At 37.1% G+C, this 20,481-nt stretch overlaps 2 protein-coding genes across 3 annotated transcripts in view; one reads left to right on the forward strand and one right to left on the reverse strand.

The window, feature by feature from the left end:
• ubac2 (UBA domain containing 2) overlaps positions 1–20,481 on the forward strand; it is a 56,648-nt gene that overhangs the window by 32,592 nt on the left and 3,575 nt on the right. For both annotated transcript variants that reach the window (XM_067441503.1, XM_067441502.1), the window contains exons 3-7: positions 362–481; positions 5,450–5,556; positions 12,409–12,532; positions 14,352–14,399; positions 15,539–15,793. In XM_067441503.1, the coding sequence (XP_067297604.1) occupies positions 362–481; positions 5,450–5,556; positions 12,409–12,532; positions 14,352–14,399; positions 15,539–15,793 (654 nt within the window). The remainder of the gene's footprint in view (positions 1–361; positions 482–5,449; positions 5,557–12,408; positions 12,533–14,351; positions 14,400–15,538; positions 15,794–20,481) is intronic.
• On the reverse strand, positions 5,563–8,649 carry gpr183b (G protein-coupled receptor 183b). The gene is made up of 2 exons (XM_067441501.1): positions 8,310–8,649; positions 5,563–7,770 (listed from the first exon to the last, which is right to left on the reverse strand). Exon 2 carries the CDS (start codon positions 7,747–7,749, stop codon positions 6,679–6,681), a length of 1,071 nt encoding a protein of 356 aa, XP_067297602.1. The 5' UTR covers positions 7,750–7,770; positions 8,310–8,649; the 3' UTR covers positions 5,563–6,678.

The following is a 20,481-nucleotide window of genomic DNA, read 5'->3' on the forward strand; positions in this document are numbered from 1 at the left end:
AACCCCGCTAAATGCTGCTTGCAGCTTTAATTATTAATGTATTTACTATTAATAATTAAATATTGGTAATGCGTATAATGCTTTCTTGTTGTAGTATAATGAAAGAAAAAAAATAGTTCTGCACATTGGTTATAAGATATGTAAAAATATCTTTCATACTGGTAAAATAGTTTAATATTGGTCATAAAAGAGCATTATTAATAATTCTCTTGCCCTAGTTCCTTTCATTTTATGTTGCTATCAATGTTCACATCGGCTCGATACATTTTATTGGATTGTGATTATCTATAAATATTTTTAACCAATCACATATTTTCAGAGATTTCTAATATTGTGTGTGTTGTCCATGTCTCTCATGTAGTTCTGGAGGCTGTTGAGTGGACGGCTCATCTGCCTGGACCTGAAAGATACTTTCTGCAGCAGTTTGCTTATCTACAATTTCCGCATATTTGAGAGGAGGTTTGGCAGCCGCAAATTTGCTGTAAGTCTCAGGTGTTGAAAATCTGCTTGTCAAGTCTGATGTCACGTTTCTCTGCTTCCTGGTCCAAACGCTCTATCAGATGCCCAAAGGAAACAGCGAATGGTGATAATAAACAGTCACATTGTAATGTATAGTGTACTAAAAATATTTTATAAATTATTCCAATACTGATGGGACACCGTGATCACAGAGATTGTAGTGTACACTGTGCGTTTAAATGTGTAATATAAATTAATAGTGCTCAAGAACAGTTGTTGGGATAGTATTAGTGAAACGAGTTGAGGCTTGGACCTAAAAAAAATGTATTCCTTAAAGGAGTACTTCAGCGCTGGGAAGATGAATCTGTATTTATACTGGGTCATTAATGTAGTAGAAATTATTTTTGAATTTGGTGCTTTCTAGACTGAGAAAAGACAGAAAATGCATTTTTGTGTCATGGGGATGAAAGAAATTCCCAGAATTCTTCGCTGCCCTACGAGGCCACTCCCAAGGTCACCGTAACTGGTTTACTGGATCACTTTCCCACCGCGTGCGTTCATCTTAATTAAAATCAGTTCAGTTAGAGAACAGACACTACAAATAAAAACTAAACGTGTCTGTTCAATATATAATGTAATTTAGCCGCTGAGGGAGTGTCATGGCACAAACACAGCAGGAGTCAGATTACATTCATCGTGATAAATGAGCTGAATGAGCTCTGGTGATGAAAGCTGAGGTAAACGCGTCCGCGCCCGCGGCAGTCGTTCACAGCGCCGGTTCAGTCTGGCACGTTTTCAGTTCATGCCTTTGGAAGCTTAACTTTCATAGGAATTAATTTGAGAAGTTGAAACTCACTTTGTTTCGCACCGATCTGCTTACATGAATGCCCGCGGCTGCCCGAGCTGAGTTCTGCTGTGAGTGGGAAATGGCTCCCTCTGCTGGCTGTAGTCTTTAGCCTCTGGCCCAAAATTCCTCAGATGACGCAAATTGACGATATTTGCGTCATCGGAGGAATTTTTCCAGAAATAAAATGCATAAATCAATTGTCTCAGGGGGATATGAGGGGGGGAAGCACGATCATTCGAATATACTCCAGGGTTTCTACTGATACAAAGCCATATGCTAATCGCTGAAGTAAACCTTTGAGTCTCACTTTAACAGATAGCACCTTTGTCTTTTTTTCCTGCTTATATTACATTGCAAAAGAAGAAGGATTTGGAAAGTGCAAAGTTGTTTTCAGAAAGTCTCAAAATGCTTTTTTTTCAAACTTGAACTTTTAGAGGAATACTCTTGTTGACCCTTTCTTTAACTACTACATGATGTACTGATTAATTCTGAAAGTCATGATATTGCTAAACTATATAATGATATAGATATAAGTCAAAACCCATTTACATGGTCATTTTTTACCCCATTTCATTCATTTTAACTGCATTCTAGTTAGGGATGTGCCGATTGGTATGGACCGTTCCTAATCCAATACTGTGTGTATAATATTCTTATTGTTAAGCCCCAGTGCCCCACAAAAGGCACAACAACATTATAAAGCCTTATCAGCGCTTCGTGCACTATTTTATATGTGTTCTAAAGCCATTCCATAGTTTAATGTGAGGTACAGATGAATATTTAAGTCAATAAATTCTCTCCGCTGCGGCTGTCAGTCATTCTCCATTCAGTTTTCAAACTGCTTTTCGCATTAGGTTATGCCAGTCAATACGATGCAACTCTCCAAGATGATTCAATGTTCCTGTTATTATGCTGTAGATGATGCTCTATGGTTTCGAATAAAATTACTTTATCTGGCTGGAGTTTATTGCCGTTTCTAAATCGTGTTACTTTCTACCAGGTGTCTGTTAGATCACGACCACTGATCTATATATTATAAATTAATAGCCTTCCTTGTTCTGCCCTATCTATAATATGTTGCTGCGTCATTAAAAAGCTGCGATATACATTTAAAATAAATGTCTTTTAATTTCTTAGTATATAGGCCCTGTTTCTATAAATATATGTACTTGTTTTTTACAACACTGTAACATTTTACCAGATTTAAAGGGTTAATTCACCCCAAAATGAACATTTTGTCATAAATTTGTCACGTTCCAGACCCGTAAGACCTTTGTTCATCTTCGGATATTTTTGTTGAAATCTGGTTGTTTAGAAAGCCCTACATTGGCAACAATGACGTTTCCTCTTTCAAAACCCATAAAAGACACTAAAGACGTTGTTACAAAGCCCATCTCACTACAGTGGTTCTACAATAATTTTATAAAGCGATGAGAATAGTTTTTGTGCACACAAAAAAAAAAAAAAAACGCACCTAAATAACGACTTATACAGGTGCTGGTCATTAAATTAGAATATCATCAAAAAGTTTATTTATTTCACTAATTCCATTCAAAAAGTGAAACTTGTATATTATATACATTCATTACACACAACATTTGATATATTTCATATGTTTATTTCTTTTAAATTTCAAGGGAAATCCCAAATATATCCCGAACATTACTTAAGACCAATACAAAGAAAGGATTTTTAAAATCTTGGCCAACTGAAAAGTATGAACATGAAAAGTATGAGCATGTACAGCACTCAATACTTAGTTGGGGCTCTTTTTCCTGAATTACTGCAGCAATGCTGCGTGGCATGGAGTCGATCAGTCTGTGGCATTGCTCAGGTGTTATGAGAGCCCAGGTTACTCTGATAGTGGCCTTCAGCTCTTCTGCATGGTTGGGTCTGGCATATCGCATTTTCCTCTTCACAATATCCCATAGATCTTCTTTTAAGATTAGGCGAGTTTGCTGGCAAATTAAGAACAGGGATACCATGGTCCTTAAACCAAGTACTGGTTGCTTTGGCACTGTGTGCAGGTGCCAAGTCCTGTTGGAAAATGAAATTTGCATGTCCATAAAGTTGGTCAGCAGCAGAAAGCATGAAGTGCTCAGAAGGTCTGAGGTCATTGGACCTCAGAAAACACAGTGGACCAACACCAGCAGATGACATGGCACTCCAAACCATCACTGACTGTGGAAACTACACTGGACCTCAAGCAGTTCAGTCCTTTTTGTCATTAGCCCAGGCGAGGCGCTTCTGACGCTGTTTGTTGTTCAAGAGTAGCTTGACACAAGGAATGCTACAGCTGAAACTAATAATAATAATAATAATAATATATTTTATTTGTAAAGCCCTTTTCATAGTTAAAAACAATCCCAAAGTGCTGAAACTAGGGGTGTAACGATTAATCTACTACATCGATGTATCGATTTATATTGCTATGATCCAACTACATCGATCTGTGCTCAGCAAGTTGGGCTTCCGGATGACATATATCGATCTAATATTGTTTTAAAAGGTAATCAATCGATTGTATCGATAATGGGAAAAAAACGCATTTGATTTAAGCACGTCAGACTTTATATGGATGTTTTTCTTAACACTTTTAATGATAAAGGCATTAAACGTTACTCAGTCTATATGCCTATATGTGACATCAGCTGCACGAGCCAGCAGCAGTGCAAAAAAAAAAAAAAACATAGCACAGAAAGGATTTTTCATGACAGCGGATGACAGAGCAGAAGCCAACAAGCGAAAAATTATCAAGCCACCATTGCTGTCCAGTGTATGGAAACACTTTGGCTTTAGTAAAGACGGAGATGTTCTTAATAAGTTGCTCGCTGTTTGTAGTACTAGCAGGTTTAGCCACTGCTCGTTCAACCTGAAGAAATGTTTGTTGCACTTTATTTTGGATATTAATGTTATATTTTTGTATTGTTTTTATGTTGAAAAACAACAGCAAAAGTAGCAGGTAAACCTACTGTTAATTCAACCTAAACTGTTGGTTGCACTTTATTCAAATAAAATGTGAACACATTTGCCATTAATTGTTTACTTGTTTGTTTATATCCATAATTAATTGATACCTGGCTCCCTTAAAAGAAACAACAGGAATCTAGTAATCTTTACCTGAAAGTATTGATTTCAGTCACACTGATTACATTTTTTGGCTAAAATGTTACTGAATCGATTTCAAGTCATTGAATCGTTTCGGAACGTATCGTTCTAAATGAACCAATATCGCCCTTGAATTGTATCGACAACCACAAATCGTGATACGAATCGAATCGTTGTTAAAACGAATCGCTACACCCCTAGCTGAAACCCATGTCTTGCATACGTCTGTGCAAAGAGGTTCTTGAAGCACTAACTCCAGCTGCAGTCCACTCTTTGTGAATCTCCCCACTTTTTTTTAATGTGTTTTGTTTCAGAATCCTCTCAAGGGTGCGGTTATCCCTATTGCTTGTAAACTTTTTTTCTACCACATCTTTTCCTTCCCTTTGCCTCTCCATTAATGTGCTTGGATACAGAGCTCTGTGAAAAAACAGCCTCTTTTGTGTCTTGCCCTCCTTGTGCAAGGTGTCAAAAGTCATCTTTTGGAGCTCAACATACAGGTATAGAAATTCTACATTGCATTTTTAAACAAAACTGCACTGGTATTGGATCGGTATCGGCTGTAAAAATGGTATCGGTGCATCCCTAATAGGCTTCATCAACACAGTCATTCATTGCTCTGCATCATGTTCTTGTCTCTACTGCATGGAATGTGAGATGACACTTCTGGGCTTGTACATTGTGTTATTATTTTTTAATGATTATTTTTTTCATAATCACCAAATTAAAGCATTTAATCAACAGCTCCACTTATAATATAATTTCAGGATAAATTTGATAAACACTCAAACATATAGTACTGAACAGTAAAGTACTAAATAAACCTACCAGTTCAAGATAAAGTGCATAAAGGTTAAACAGAAACTTGGAGCACTTGCATCTTATCTGGCAAACAGTTGAATCATTTTTGGAGGCATTAAGAACTGTACATTATTCAAATACTATAAACAAAACGTTATAATTTTTTGTAATTTTTTAATGAAACCAGCTGAAACTGTACACCTAAAACATTGTAATATTTTTGTCCATGATGTTTAGTCCTTCCTTTTTGGAGCCTGGATTCTCTCTGCTTTTGTGGACTTGCTGCTGACAGAGGCTCTTCACTTCATGTTTGAACTTCAGGTGGATGTTCTTCCAGCTGGACTGTGAGTAACATGACTTTGTATACCATGTTTAGCTCTTGAGTCTTTACAAACTCTTAGGTGTTTTTAACAATATTGCTATGTACCTTTATGCTGCAAGCACAGGATGTATTACTATTAATTCCAGCAACACTATCGGTATGTGAAAGTGGCACTCTTGTGTCTCCTGTGGAACAAACATCAACTTCCCTTTTTGAAATGGCATTTGGATTAACTGTCTTGTCATTGTATTGTTGTGAAAGTATTCTTCAGTTCACCAATATATGAAATACATGTTGAAATGACAAGGTCTTACGAGTACCACAGTAACATCTTATGAAAGTGAAGTACACTCCTTTTTAAAGTTATTCCTTTGTACTATTAGCTCTTAGAAAATTCTTTATAAGAGACATGCTTAGAGGGGTTTTGATAATATGTAATAACAGCACTAAGCTAAGATGGTGTCATGCACCATTCAATCGAAAAAGACATTTGTTAAAAGTCTTAGGAAATCCATAAAGTACGTTTCAGGTGTCGTCATTTCTCAAGTTGAGTTTGGACATCTTGGTTGATTCATCCCTACTCAATTTTTCACAATAAAGACAGCTTTTTGATAAAGTTTAACAACAATTTTCAAACATATTTATCAAACATATTTATAATAGTTTTATATATTTAAACTATTATCCGTTCTACATTTAAGGGATAGTTGTCCTGAAAAAGGATTCTCAACTTGTTCCAAACCTGTATGAAGATAGTTTGAAGAATGCTAGTAACCAAACTGATTTTGTGACCATTGACTTCCATTGTATGAAAATACACACACTAGCAAGACATTTCTCAAAATAATTATCTTCTTTTATGGTCCATAGAAGGAAGTCCCGCACTTTTGAAACTGGTTTGTGAAGTTTCACCACTATCCCTTTAAATTTTGAATGGAAAAGTATTTTTTTTTTTTTTCTTCTTCTTCTTCTCTCTCATCTTGGATGCCAGTGCTTGCTTAGCATCCACCTGCTTCATGAAGTGCGTGCTGTTTAAAATGTGGAGGGACACATTTGGTGTCTGTGACCATTTAGGCCATTTGTGGTATCAGTTTGCCTTGTTAGTGGCTTTTAACGCTTATGTCTGCTTTTGTCGGTAACAGTTTTACTGCTCTTCTCTAATAGTGTTCATTGATATTTTGTTGTGTTTGCGACGTGTGCCATGCATATCACCTGCGCCTGAGCTTTCAGGTGAATTTCTTCCAACACTGGAGAAGTAGGTGCCAAACTGCCACTTCATCATCCTCATCAATTTCTGCTTATAGCCTTTACACGCAAAGAAGTAAACAAAGGGATCCAGGCATGAGTTCAGGTTCATAAGACACACTGTAATATGCAGGGATATCTGGAAGTTATGTAGCGCCGTGCAGTCTTGTTCAGAGAGAAGTTTCCGGATCATGTATTGCAGTAGGTCCAGATGGTATGGGCTGAAACACACCACAAACACAAATACCACCCCTGCGATTACTCCTCTTGCTTTTTTTGCCCTTCCAGAGCGCTCCGTCAGATGGTTCGACTTTGCTGCTAGTTGTAGTTTATGGGTCAAAATGGAATAGCAAGCGATGATTGTCATCACCGGGACGCCAAAGCCAAGAACTACCCCTGTAATCAGCAAGTAAGGCAGCCCTTTGAAAACACCCTCAAAATTTGGATATTCCATACAGGTGATGCTGTGGTCAGGCTCCGTTTTGGTCAAGTTAATGGTCAGGAGAGGCAATGTCTGTGCAAACACCAGCAGCCATATGGCCAGACACACAAACCGTGCGTTTTTTGCTTTTCTCAGTTTCACCAGCCTCAGAGGAAACACCAGTGCCACAAAACGATCGACTGCCAGACAGGTCATGAAGTTAACTCCGGCATAGCAGTTCAAATAGAAGAGCAGTGCTGTGGCTTTACATAGTCCTTCCCCCAGGGGCCAATGGAAGCCAAGGCCATAGTAAACGGCTCGCAAGGGGAGCGACAGGCAGAACAGGATATCAGACACCGCCAGGTTGGCAGAATAAAGAGTGATTGAATTAAGTTTGGTGATTTTGGAGATCACCACATGAAGAGCCAGGGCATTTCCAAAAAGTCCCACTGGACATATGATGGAATATGCCAGAGGTAATAGAACTCGTGCCACTGGACGATGGTTGTACAAGGTGGTGCAGTTTTGGATATAATCTGGATTCATCATAGTTATACACAGGAGAGTTCACTGAAAAGAGAGAGGCAACTGGTATAACAACTGGTATAACCATTCAAAAGTTTGAGGTCAGTGAGATTTGTAAAAAATGTTTTAAAATCTTTTCTAATCCCCAAGGCTGCATATATTTGATACACATTTTTTTAAACAGTAGTATTGTGAATAACTGTTATAGTTAACATTAACTGTTCTGACTCTATTTTAATATAATTTAAAATGTATTCAGTGTTACATAATCCTTTATAAATCATTCTAATTTACTGATTTGGTGCTCAAGTAACATTTCTCATAATTGTCAAAGTTGAAAAACTAGTTGCCTAGTGTTAATATCTGCTTAATATTTTGTTTAAACCAGCTGTTGCAAACATGGTCAATATAAAATTCTATAAAAAATATTCTATGCTCTTTAAAAATCTATACTATATAAAAAAATCTATATTCTTTTTTGTTTTAAGTTTGGGCTTGATTTCACACATTAATTTCCCATAACATATTTAATTGTATCTCCTTCTGTCCTTTCTATCTATAATTTAATGGAATGATGTACTCACCAGTTGGCATAGAGAGGATTTTCAGTCAGACATTGGTGCTACTCTGTCTCTACATCTAATCTCACTTTTAAAATCTAGCCGAATAAAAAAGTGAGAGTTCTACATCTCTTTCTACCTTTTTCTAGCTGTCTTTTACTCTGTTCCTCTTTCCTTTCACAGCTTTCTAGTAGTGTGGGGGGAGGCTGCTTAAGTCAATGGCGGAAGTGAAAAATCATGTGGTTTTTCACTCAGAGACAATTTTCCAACGTCAGACATAACCATTACTGTTGATCTGTATTAAAAACACATTTAGTAAAAACCAAGTGAGCTAGTTATTGCCAGTTATTTAGTCCTATCATTGTTTTTTATCAAGTAAACAATACAAAGGAAGTAAAAATTACAATGTGAAAAAAAAGTTTACTTAATTGATGTACTAGTTTGCATCATTAGTATTAATTAGATAGCTAATGAAAACCATATTCTGCATTTTGTAATCATTGTTGCTTCATTGTAGATTATACAGAAAATTTGATGTTGGCTCATCTGCTCTCCACTAACTTGAAACTACTTAGAAACTACTTGCCACAGAGTTTATCTATCACTTATGGCGACACATTCTTATAAATATTTGGAGGGGAAAAAAACTTATACAATTTACTTGATAAAATATACTTGTAACAATTTGCACAAGTACTTGTCATTATCAAGTACAATATACTTACTTTTGAACTACTCTCACTTTTGTGTAATAATCAAGGAACTTTGTTGCCATAACTACCATGGGTGCAGTGGCGCATTGATATTACGCAGCACCTGAAAATAGTTCCCAGCATACTCTCTGTGCAAGCAGGTTGTCACGTTGGTTATGTTAAAACAAAAGCCTATTTCTGGCACTGTGTAATATCATGGTACAGCAGCAAAGTTCCCTGATTATTACGCAGGAATGAGTGTATAGTTCCTAGCCATATCAGTCTAGAAAATCACAACTTTTCATTTTCCGTCGGTCTTAGTACACTATGTAACTATACACATCACAACATGTAAATAGGAAAATGTCTAAGCTATTTTGTCACGTATTGAGCAGTCGGCTAGATGGAGCATTTACCTCCAGTCTTTGTGCCAAGCTAGGCTACCTATGGCACAAGGAGATGAGAATGGTATGAATAGACTTCTCTAACTCTGGGGGATAGGTTAAAGTCTCAAAAAGTCGCCATGTTCCACTAAAAGTGTAACAGTGCTCAGGGGTTTACAAGGATGAAGCCTTCAAGAAGGATGGATACATCTAAATCTTCTCCTTCATCATTATCATTGGCGACCAGGACTTTGAGGTTGCGAGTGTTATTACTCTGGCTGTCCTCCTGCATACAACAAAACAAAAACAAAATCTGATCTCTTGAGAAACAAATTAAAATTGATTTTCTTGAATCATTTGAAGTGACGTTATCAGGGCAGAATGAACACAAAACTTGTTAAAAACGACAATTAAATATAGTTTAGATTACATTAAAGAGAGTCAAATCTATTTAACGTTAATAAAACGTTTGTATAGTAGAACATGACATAAGATGGCTGCACTCCACATATTTTAGCCCCAGAATAAATGTTGCTTGAATGTCACTGAAAACCATAAAATTACCTGGAAGTTCAAGGATATTCTATGGCTTTGTAATGGAGCACCATGTTTGTATTTAATTTGAATAAATGACAAATATACATTTAGTTTATTTCTCCTGGAATGCCCCTGGAATATTTCTCCTCTCACTGCCCCTGCAAAATATATCCAACCTGTTTCAATCCAGAAGATTGCGATCAGCTGTACGTTACATATATATATATATATATATATATATATATATATATATATATATATATATATATATATATATATATATAGTACAGATTGTTTGTAGAGTACAAAACAACGAATTTGACACGACTCATATGAGAGGCTTTACATTTAAAAGTTCAGTAACATTCTAATTTCAGCTTAAACAAATGTGCATAGGGCCTAACGTTAGCACTTTAGAACGTCGTTGATGTAGTTTCTTATTATAGAATGAGGCAGAAAATATATTTTATAGACTTTTTATATGATACAGGAAAACTATCAAAAACAAATTCAGTGATGCATGTGAAATGTACCTATGGTAAATACCTATTTCCTCTTTAATTTGTGTATGGGAAGTATTATCAAGGTAAAATTATAACATTATAACAATATAACAGTTTTTGGTCATTACATTGAAAATAATGATTAAGGTTGAAGGAAACTATGTTATTACTTTCTACTCAAAGAGGACATATACTGTTTTACACAACTTTAGTTTGTAATGTTGCTGTTTGTGCATGAAAAGATATACAAAGTTAAAAAGCGCAAAGTCACCCTAAATTATTCGTAAACACTGTTTCTATACCTCCCGAAAACACCTCGATTATATTCTTGAGGGTTGTTCTAAGAATGTACACGTCAAAAAATAATTCCCACCCAAGGCATCCATGAAAAAAGGTTAAAAGATTAAAACAACATTAAAGCATCTACAACCCCAAATCAGAAAAAGTTGGGACAGTATGGAAAATGCAAATAAATTTTTTTTAGATTTCGAAATTTACTTTGACTTGTATTTCATTGCAGACAATATGAACACAAAATATTTAATGTTTTGTCTGGTCAACTTCATGTCATTTGTAAACATGCATCCTTTCTTGTCATTCAGACCTGCAACACAGTTCAAAAAAGTTGGGACAGTAAAGCATTTACCACTGTAATGTTGCCATTCCTTTTCACAACACTTAAAAGACGTTTAGGGACTAAAGACACCCAAGTGATGAAGTGTTTCATGTGTAATTTTGTCCTATTCTTCCTGCAAACAAGTCTTAAGGTGCGCCACACATTCTCTATTGGAGACAGGTCGGGACTGCAGGTAGGCCAGTCAAGTACCCTTACCCTTTTCTTACACAGCCAGGACTTTGTAATGTGTGCAGAATGTGGTTTTGCATCGTCTTGTTGAAATATGCATGGACGTCCCTGGAAAAGATGTCTTCTTGAAGGCAGCGTATTATGCTCCAAAATCTCTATGTACTTTTCAGCATTAATGGTGCCTTCACAGAAGTGCAAGTTACCTTTGCCAAGGGCACTGACACAACCCATGACAGACCCTGGCTTTTGGACTTGTTGCTGGTAACAGTCTGGAGGATCCTTTTCTTCTTTGGTCACACGGCGTACATTTCTCCCAAAAAATACCTGGAATACTGATTCATCTGACCACAGAACACATTTCCACTGTGTGATGGTCCATCCCAGATGCCTCCGAGCCCAGAGAAGTTGACAGCGCTTCTGGACACTGTTAACATAGGGCTTCCTTTTAGCACAGTACAGTTTTAACTGACATTTGTGGATGTAACTACATATTGTGGTACTTGACAAAGGTTTGCCAAAGTAGTCCTGAGCCCATATGGAGATATTGCTTATAGATGAATGACGATTCTTGATGCAGTGCTACCTGAGGGATTGGAGATCACGGTTGTTCAGCTTAGGCTTGCGGCCTTGTCCTTTACGCACTGAAATTCCTCCAGATTCCTTGAATCTTGTAATTATGTTATGCACTGTTTAATGTGAAATATACAAATCTCTTCCTATCTTTCTTTGAGGAACATTGTTTTTAAACATTTCAATAATTTTCTCACCTATTTGTTGGCAAACTGGCGATCCTCTGCCCATCTTTGCTCCTAAAGGATTAGACCTTTCTTAGATGCTGCTTTTGTACCAAATCATAATTACAACCACCTGTTGACATCACCTGTTTCAAATCACATAATTATTTAACCATTTTACCTCATTAGTAGCCCTAAATTTCTCCTGTCCCAACTTTTTTTGAACTGTGTTGCAGGTCTGAATGACAGGAAAGGATGCATATTTACAAATGACATGAAGTTGACCAGACAAAACATTAAATATTTTGTGTTCATATTGTCTGCAATGAAATACAAGTCAAAGTAAATTTAGAAATCACTACTTGCTTTTTTTTTTTTTTTTGCGTTTTCCAAACTGTCCCAAATTCTGATTGGGGGTTGTAAATTTAAACATTTCTTTTTTTCTCTCTCTCCCTTCTCTCTTTCTCAGGCTGGGCCCAGTCTTTGCTCTCTTTGTGCCTTTCTACAATTCCATCCCACGTGTTCAGGTCACGCAGCTGCTCGGCCACATCTCAATCACAAACAAGTCTCTGACTTACATCGTGGGAGCACAAGTGAGCTCAGACTGCAATTAGCATATCCTCTATGTAGCAGTTGTCTGTCATTTTTTTTAATAAGAATTTCCATTTTATCTCAAAAGCTACACATAAGTTAAAGTCAGTGATGCATGAGATTTCAAGATAATAAACATTTAATGACAATTACGGGAACCCTTTTTTTCACAAGCATGTAAAATTTAAATGCAGTTTAAAAGTCTGAAGCACCTTTTTGCAAGAGCAGAAACCTCAAATAAATTGTTCGTAAGATAACAGACACAGCTGCATGAGAAATCTAGTACCTGAGAACCTATTGATTGTGGTTTGTGCTCTGTTGGCATTTCTGAGCTGTTTTGTGATATTAACGATAACGGAAGAGGTTGCATATTTACTCAGTTGAAAAACAGACAAGAGTAGGCTTTTGAACTTTTAAAGATGCGTCACAATTTTCAGTTTTGCATAACACAAACATGGCTTTAACATATACCCACTTAAAACAAATCAGCATATTTTAATCTTGCAATAATAGATACAGTGAGGAAAATAAGTATTTGAACACCCTGCTATTTTGCAAGTTCTCCCACTTGGAAATCATGGAGGGGTCTGAAATTGTCATCATAGGTGCATGTCCACTGTGAGAGACATAATCTCTTGGACTGGGGCTCCATGCAAGATCTGACCTCGTGGGGTCTCAATGAACCTAAGAAAGGTGAGAGATCAGCCTAGAACTACACGGGAGGAGCTGGTCAATGACCTGAAAAGAGCTGGGACCACCATTTCCAAGGTTACTGTTGGTAATACTCTAAGACGTCATGATTTGAAATCATGCATGGCACGGAAGGTTACCCTGCTTAAACCAGCACATGTCCAGGCCCATCTTAAGTTTGCCAATGACCATTTGGATGATCCAGAGGAGTCATGGTAGAAAGTCATGTGGTCAGATGAGACCAAAATAGAACTTTTTGGTCATATTTCCACTAAATGTGTTTGGTGGAAGAAGAATGATGAGTACCATGCCAAGAACACCATCCCTACTTTGAAGCATGGGGGTGGTAGCATCATGATTTGGGGGTGTTTTTCCACACATGGGACAGGGTGACTGAACTGTATTAAGGAGAGGATGACCGGGGCCATGTATTGTGAGATTTTGGGGAACAACCTCCTTCCCACAGTTAGAGCATTGAAGATGAGTCGAGGCTGGGTCTTCCAACATAACAATGACCCGAAGCACACAGCCATGATAACCAAGGAGTGGCTCTGTAAGAAGCATATCAAGGTTCTGGCATGACCTAGCCAGTCTCTAGACCTAAACCCAATAGAGAATATTTGGAGGGAGCCCAAACTCCGGGTTTCTCAGCAACAGGCCAAAGTCCCTCCTGCAGTGTGTACAAACCTGGTGAAAAACTACAGGAAACGTTTGACCTCTGTAATTGCAAACAAAGGCTACTGTACCAAATATTAACATTGATTTTCTCAGGTGTTCAAATAATTATTTGCAGCTGTATCATACAAATAAATAGTTATAAATACAATGTGATTTCTGGATTTATTTATTTATTTTTTAGATTATGTCTCTCACAGTGGATATGCACCTACGATGACAATTTCAGAACACTCCATGATTTCTAAGTGGGAGAACTTGCAAAATAGCAGGGTGTTGAAATACTTATTTTCCTCACTGTAATTAGGTTTCATTACGTTTTTGGTCAACTCTTCCATTTCTTTATATCATACACTTATTTATGAATGCAATTAGGGCTAGTTGTGAATTTGAGATGCTGGTTAGTGCTTTTCTTAATTCTGAATTTCTTCTGTTATTCTGTTATCTTGTCATCAGCTCCTGACCTCGAGTGCCTACATGTGGATTGTTGCTTGTAGTGGACTGGTAAGTATAACGGCTCAAGTAATCCGAAAAACTTAGGATATACAAGTGTAGTAATTCATTCAGACACCATCGATTGTTGGTGTTTGTAATGATCAGTTTAAACTACTGAATAGACAGCTTACCATTCTGAAACATCCAGCAAAAGTCTTTCCTGAGCAGGTTGTAATCGATCCTCTTCGATATTCTCCGGGTCTGATTCCGGCTCAAATTGATAAGGCAATATAGACATTTTTGCAATAACATTGAGCGTGTTATGGTAAGAGGCGGGACCTTTCCGGGCAAAGTGTGCTAAGCTGCTGTCCAATCACAGCGCGGGAAGCGCTGGCCTAATCAGAACTCATTACGTATTTTTGAAGGAGGGACTTCATAGAACAACGAAATCATCAGGCCGTTTTTAGGACAGAGGAAACAGCGGTATACAGATAAGTAAATTGTGTGAAAAATACTGTGTTTTTTTACACGTGAAACATGAACTCATGTTATATTGCACACTGTAAAAATAATCAAAGCTTTGAAAACACGTGAAGAATGGGACCTTTAAGAGGCTGAGCGAAGCTTGCTTGAAATGGGCCGAACAAACGAATGATTTTGAAATAAATTGTTGTGGTATCCAATTATTAATACCTCGGCCATGACTCTTGACATATGAAAAGTCCTCACGTCTCCTACACAGCCTGAACATGACTTTTTGCTTTCCTCAAGTGTCTTGTTTATCTGCAGTCAGTTCCGCCTGACAATGCACATGTCCGGACAGATGCAAATGTTGGGGGTGTGCATATAAATGATCCCCAACGCTTGCGTCACGGTAGGCCTTATGTTGAGAAGTACTTATTTTTCTGTGGTGTTTTTGATTCAAGAGATTTACATATGAAGGAGGAGGCAATGGTGTTTGAGACTCACAGTATGTGATGTCCATGTACTAAACTCTTATTATTTCCACTATGGCAAGGTTAATACAATTTTTCATTCTAGGGCACCTTTAAAGGGAATTGGAGATGAAACCGATTTTTGGTTATAGCAAGTTACACCAAAAAAACACCCATTACTCATTAAAAGAATAGGGACATCCCTTTTAGACCATGTGCAGGGCGTTCCAACCATTTTTTGATTAGTAACCAATCACAATTACTCTGTTCCAGATTGCAGGCATGTTGTATTGCAGTAATAAGTTGGCAGTCCAGAAGTTCTTGCGTATTCCAGAATGGGTAGCCCGATGTGGTTCTGTGCTCCTAGAACCGATCTTCTCAGATTCTGAGCCCACTGCAGAGGCTCCGCTGGGGATGGGCGCTACTTTGGACATTCAGAGACAGCAGAGGATGGATATGCTGGACCAACAACTGCTCCTGTCTCAGCTGGGACACCTCAGGAGAAATGCACAGCAACAGCAGGCTCAGGTACTTCTATAGAACTTTTATTACAGGGACAGTCCCTCTGGAAATTCCTGGGGTTAACTGACTTTCCTATAACATTTCAGTTATCAGTACAAAGCTTTAACCCCAAGGTTATTCCACCACCCCCTCACATGACAAAGAAGAACTAGCCGCAAGAACTAGAAGTTAGTTAAAGGTCAGCTGAACATAAAAAATGAAAGTTTTTCCTTTTTCCACTTTTACAAGAGATAAAGGCATCTTATATCTCACCTTGTTTAGAACAGTAGTTTGTTTTTAATCTTTTTTTATGTATTTAATCAAAAACAATTATTGAGGGGAATTAATTTTAAGCACTTTTGTAGCATTTGAATTAAGATAGAGTGATGCTGCATGATTCTAGATAAGTTGAGAATCACAATTTTTCAATCAAGTTCATCACAATCATAATTAAGATCACACTTCTGAATAGATAACTAAACAGAATAACATGAGGTTGATAAAAACATTTTTTTAAATATATTTTATTAATTTGACTTGAATCACAAAAATGATTCACTGATTCAAGTTCCTGTACTATGTCCTATGTTTTTGGATTGGTTATATAAATTAGGTTAATTTGTGTCTAAATTCGTGTTTTAGGTGTTTTTGCTATATTTGGTAGCCTAGAAATCTAGACGCACCCTAGCGGCAGCAAATTTAATTTGCCCGCAAGTGTCGTCTAGGAACTCTCAACACCATTCTGAGCTGTGTTCCTCAAAATCTGGACGGCCCAATCACATCATGTATAGAGACTGCGGGCGGGGCCATAATGACGACGGCCGAGTTGCGTTTGCGTGCTTCTAGTAAACACAGAAACTGGCGAACGGCGGCGGTCTTTCGAATCAGCTCTGACCGCGACTCTGGAAGACTTGGAGTTAAGCTTTTCTCTGAGAAAAGAACAAAGAACGGCACTGAAGTCATTCTTAAAAAGGGAAGATGTGTTCGTAGTTTAGCCAACCGGATACGGCGAATGTTTAATCAGTCAGCGAGCTCTGCTTCACCTTCGTTGCTCTGGTTGGTGGTAGCGCTATCCTATCGCGTGCCAAGGGAGTTTGAAAGACAACCGTTTATCCCGCCCCTCGGATTGAGCCCTGTCTATGGTGAGTTTCCAGACCAAACATCTTGATGTGGGTCTGGCTTGTCAGGCTATATATTTGGTATAATTTTACATGTTTTTTACAGTTAATTTAATCGAGATCTTTTTCAAAACAGCAGAATGTGAAATCGATGTGAAGTCATCATAAACTGAATTTTATTTTATTAATGTTGTGGAAGAAGTTTCTATTTCAAAAGTATTTGCTAGGTTGTTGTTTTCACATATTAGACCAGAAACCATGTTATTATTAAGGAAACTAATTTCCATAATGGGGTTTGTTTCCAGAGGAAACAAAAAAGTTTAACTACCTCTATTTCCATATATCTGTCACTCACTCACTTTTTGTCCATTTATTTTCTCAAAATGTTTTTGAACAAAAGGAAGTTAATGGTTTCCTGTGAACAAACAGAGATACCCACATGTTTTCATCACAGATGTCTGATACAAGCAGATTATTTAGTAGAAAAGCTTTTTTTTTTCTTCTAAAAAGTCTATCAGCAGTCAGCACTAAATTCTTATTTTCTCATGAACATTTTTGTTTTCTCAATGTCACTTTGAGTCCTACTCTATATGTAGCTATGAATTTAGGCCTAGAGTTTGTTTGCTCTGTACAGGAAAATAAAAAAATGTTTTTGGGATCATGCTGACAGGTTATTCAGTCATTCTTTTATGGGAGTTGAATGTTGAGAGACAAAGAAAATACTGCTACAAAAAAAGACATACTAAACTCTAGAACTATACTGTCTTTAAAGTCAGCATGAAACAGAAATTGCAATGATGGCTAGGGTTGGGTCCATTTTAGAACTGGTTCCACATTTCCAAGAACATGGGGGGGGGGGGTGTCTATGAGTAAAATAACGAACTTGAGTGCACAAAAGAAACACACACAGAAAACCACCTCTCAAATAATATGTGCTCTTTCATGTCTTCTTGCCAGGGGTTTGTAAGTAATCAAGTAAAAATACTTTGATACTTTACTTAAGTATTTTTTTCGGGGATCTGTACTTTACTTGAGTATATTTTATTTGCATCTACTTTTACTCTTACTCCACTACAATATTAAAGGCAAAGTTTACTTTTTACTCCAATACATTTCCCCATGCCCGCTCCAAGTATTAAGTATTTATTACACTTGATTTCCAAACCGGTCTGGTCGGTCATGGATGATCCAGTCAGGTATAGACTTGACAAGGCTGACAAGTCAGGTTTGCCACACTAACGTTAGCTCAGTGTTTCCCCAACTTTTTTATTTTGTGGCACACAATTTACTATGAAAACATCGGTAACATTTTACAATACAGGTGCACTATTATAATTCATGCCTAACTAATGCACAGATAATCATGAGTTAATGTATTACTAATGAAGAACTAAACCATTTATTAATGATTACTGCATCAGCAACTAATGAACATTCTCTATGATTAATAGATTAAGTAATATATGAATTGCTATTAATTAAATATGACATCATTAATTCCCTAATAACATATTACATTAACTAATAATGTAAATTCATGTATTCAAAGCCATGCATTCCGACTCTCAGTTGTGTTTAATTAATCATTAATCATTACAATTGGCAAAATTATAGTATGACTTTACTTGTTGAGGCACATGACTATTAACTAATTGTTACGTAATATGTCATTGTGGTTATGGCTTTTGAATTAATTTTGAAATAGTTAATAGTATCTTGCTCCTCATCTGTTTTATGGAGCTAATGTTATGGAACATGTCTATTTTAAGTTTAACCCCTATACTGCATTAAGGTGCTTCATTGTCTCCTATTAATTGCAAATCTAACAAATTCTTAATTGCAGTATCTAATCTTATAATTTGTTCAATTAAAGCATTGCATATCAGTCCCAAAAGATTTTATCTGCTTAATTATTGATATTTACAGTTAATTTGAATATTTACTTACTACTTTCGGTACTTGAGTACGTTTTAAATCTGATACTTTTGTACTTTCACTCAAGTGATGTTTGAATGGAGGACTTTCTACTTTTACTGGAGTATTTTTTTATTTAGGTATATATATACTTTTACTCGAGTATAACTTTTGAGTACTTTTACCACCTCTGCTTCTTGCCTTGAACGAACACATTCTTGTAAACACTGTAGGTTTTGTCTTAAGAGAACATAAACAGTACATTAAGTGAACATGTATAACAATATACTGGATCTGTGCATTTGGTCTTAAAGTGAAAACAGGCTAATAAACTTTCTGCTGTCTGGCTTAGTAATGTTAAAGCTGCACTATGTAACTTTTCTGTCCACTAGAGGGCACCTATTCAAAACGAAGGCATAGCTTTATGACGCCAAGTTTGAGCTTAGAATCTTGGGACATGTGGTCTTCACCTCACAGCTGGTGGAAAAGAATCAGGATAGGACTCAGGCAGAAATCATGTTCATGGATGCGGTTATTAACGTTATTGTAGTATCAAGCAGAGCAGGGCAGAGTATTGTGGAGCTGAGCAAGGCCACTGGAGCGATTGATAATGAGGTGAACAACACATGCCTCACGAGCAGCGGGACTTTTATTATGACAGGACACAGTCGCCGATGCCATTTCTGCTTTTCCGGTCATGAGTATGAGGTAACGCAGCGCTGTCTGTCATATTGATACATTTAAGCATGTTTAATATAAAGTTATGACGTTACTCTATGCATTCACTCGGCGGCTGCTGTGACATGTTGCACACTGCTAAGAGTAAAGCGCTTCTGCCAATTAAAAACAAATCGGAAACCAAGGGTATGACACAATTGACAGGCGACTCCCTTAGACATCCCGGTTCCCTGGTTAAATTAGCAATTTTCTCAAAATGTACAAATAGTTGGAAACATTTGAGATATTGTACTAGGGATGCGCGGTATACCAGTACTGGAAAAATACCGGTATAAATTTTATTTCAAACGGTACGATATCATGATTTTGCACATTCCGGTATATGCTGCTTTTCCGAAGTTCACCGCTAGATGGCAGCGCGCTACCCAAACTGATCCAAAACAACCTGCAAATATGACAACAACATAGACAAACAAAATGGATAAAGCAGTTGAATCTCTCTCAAGATGCCCAAAACGAATTAATAAAGAGAGGAGTAGAAGTGGAATTTGTAATTACTTTGCTTATAAAACTGATGAAGAACCATCAAACCTAGCCAAGAAGCATCTGTCACTATCCTGACTTTAAGACTTCTGAAGAGAACGACAGGTCACTGGATCATTCAAACCATCTCATTTAGACATTTATTTTCTTTTTACACTGATCAACGCACATACATAGCCTAACATAAGATCGAATATCACAAAATCTCCAGCTTTCGTTTCAACCAATGACATTTAGATCTCATAATATTTGCATGCGTAACGTTACTATTGCACTGTTTACATTCGCGTTAGACACAGCCGACTGTGTTTATGTGAATACTCACTAAAGATGGATATTTTTACATAATTCTGTGTATTTGACTGTTTAAGGAAATTTAATTTGTAATGTGCGAGCTCTACGTTACAGGAGTGTGTGTGTCGTTGTTATGAGCTCATGTCTCCTGTAACTGTTATTACGTAA

The sequence above is a fragment of the Pseudorasbora parva genome, chromosome 4, assembly GCF_024679245.1.
Source record: "Pseudorasbora parva isolate DD20220531a chromosome 4, ASM2467924v1, whole genome shotgun sequence".
In the NCBI taxonomy this organism is placed as follows: Eukaryota; Metazoa; Chordata; class Actinopteri; order Cypriniformes; family Gobionidae; genus Pseudorasbora; species Pseudorasbora parva.

Excerpts from the sequence above, each read along its gene's own strand:
- gpr183b (XM_067441501.1), bottom strand. The coding sequence starts at position 7,749 with ATGATGAATCCAGATTATATCCAAAACTGCACCACCTTGTACAACCAT.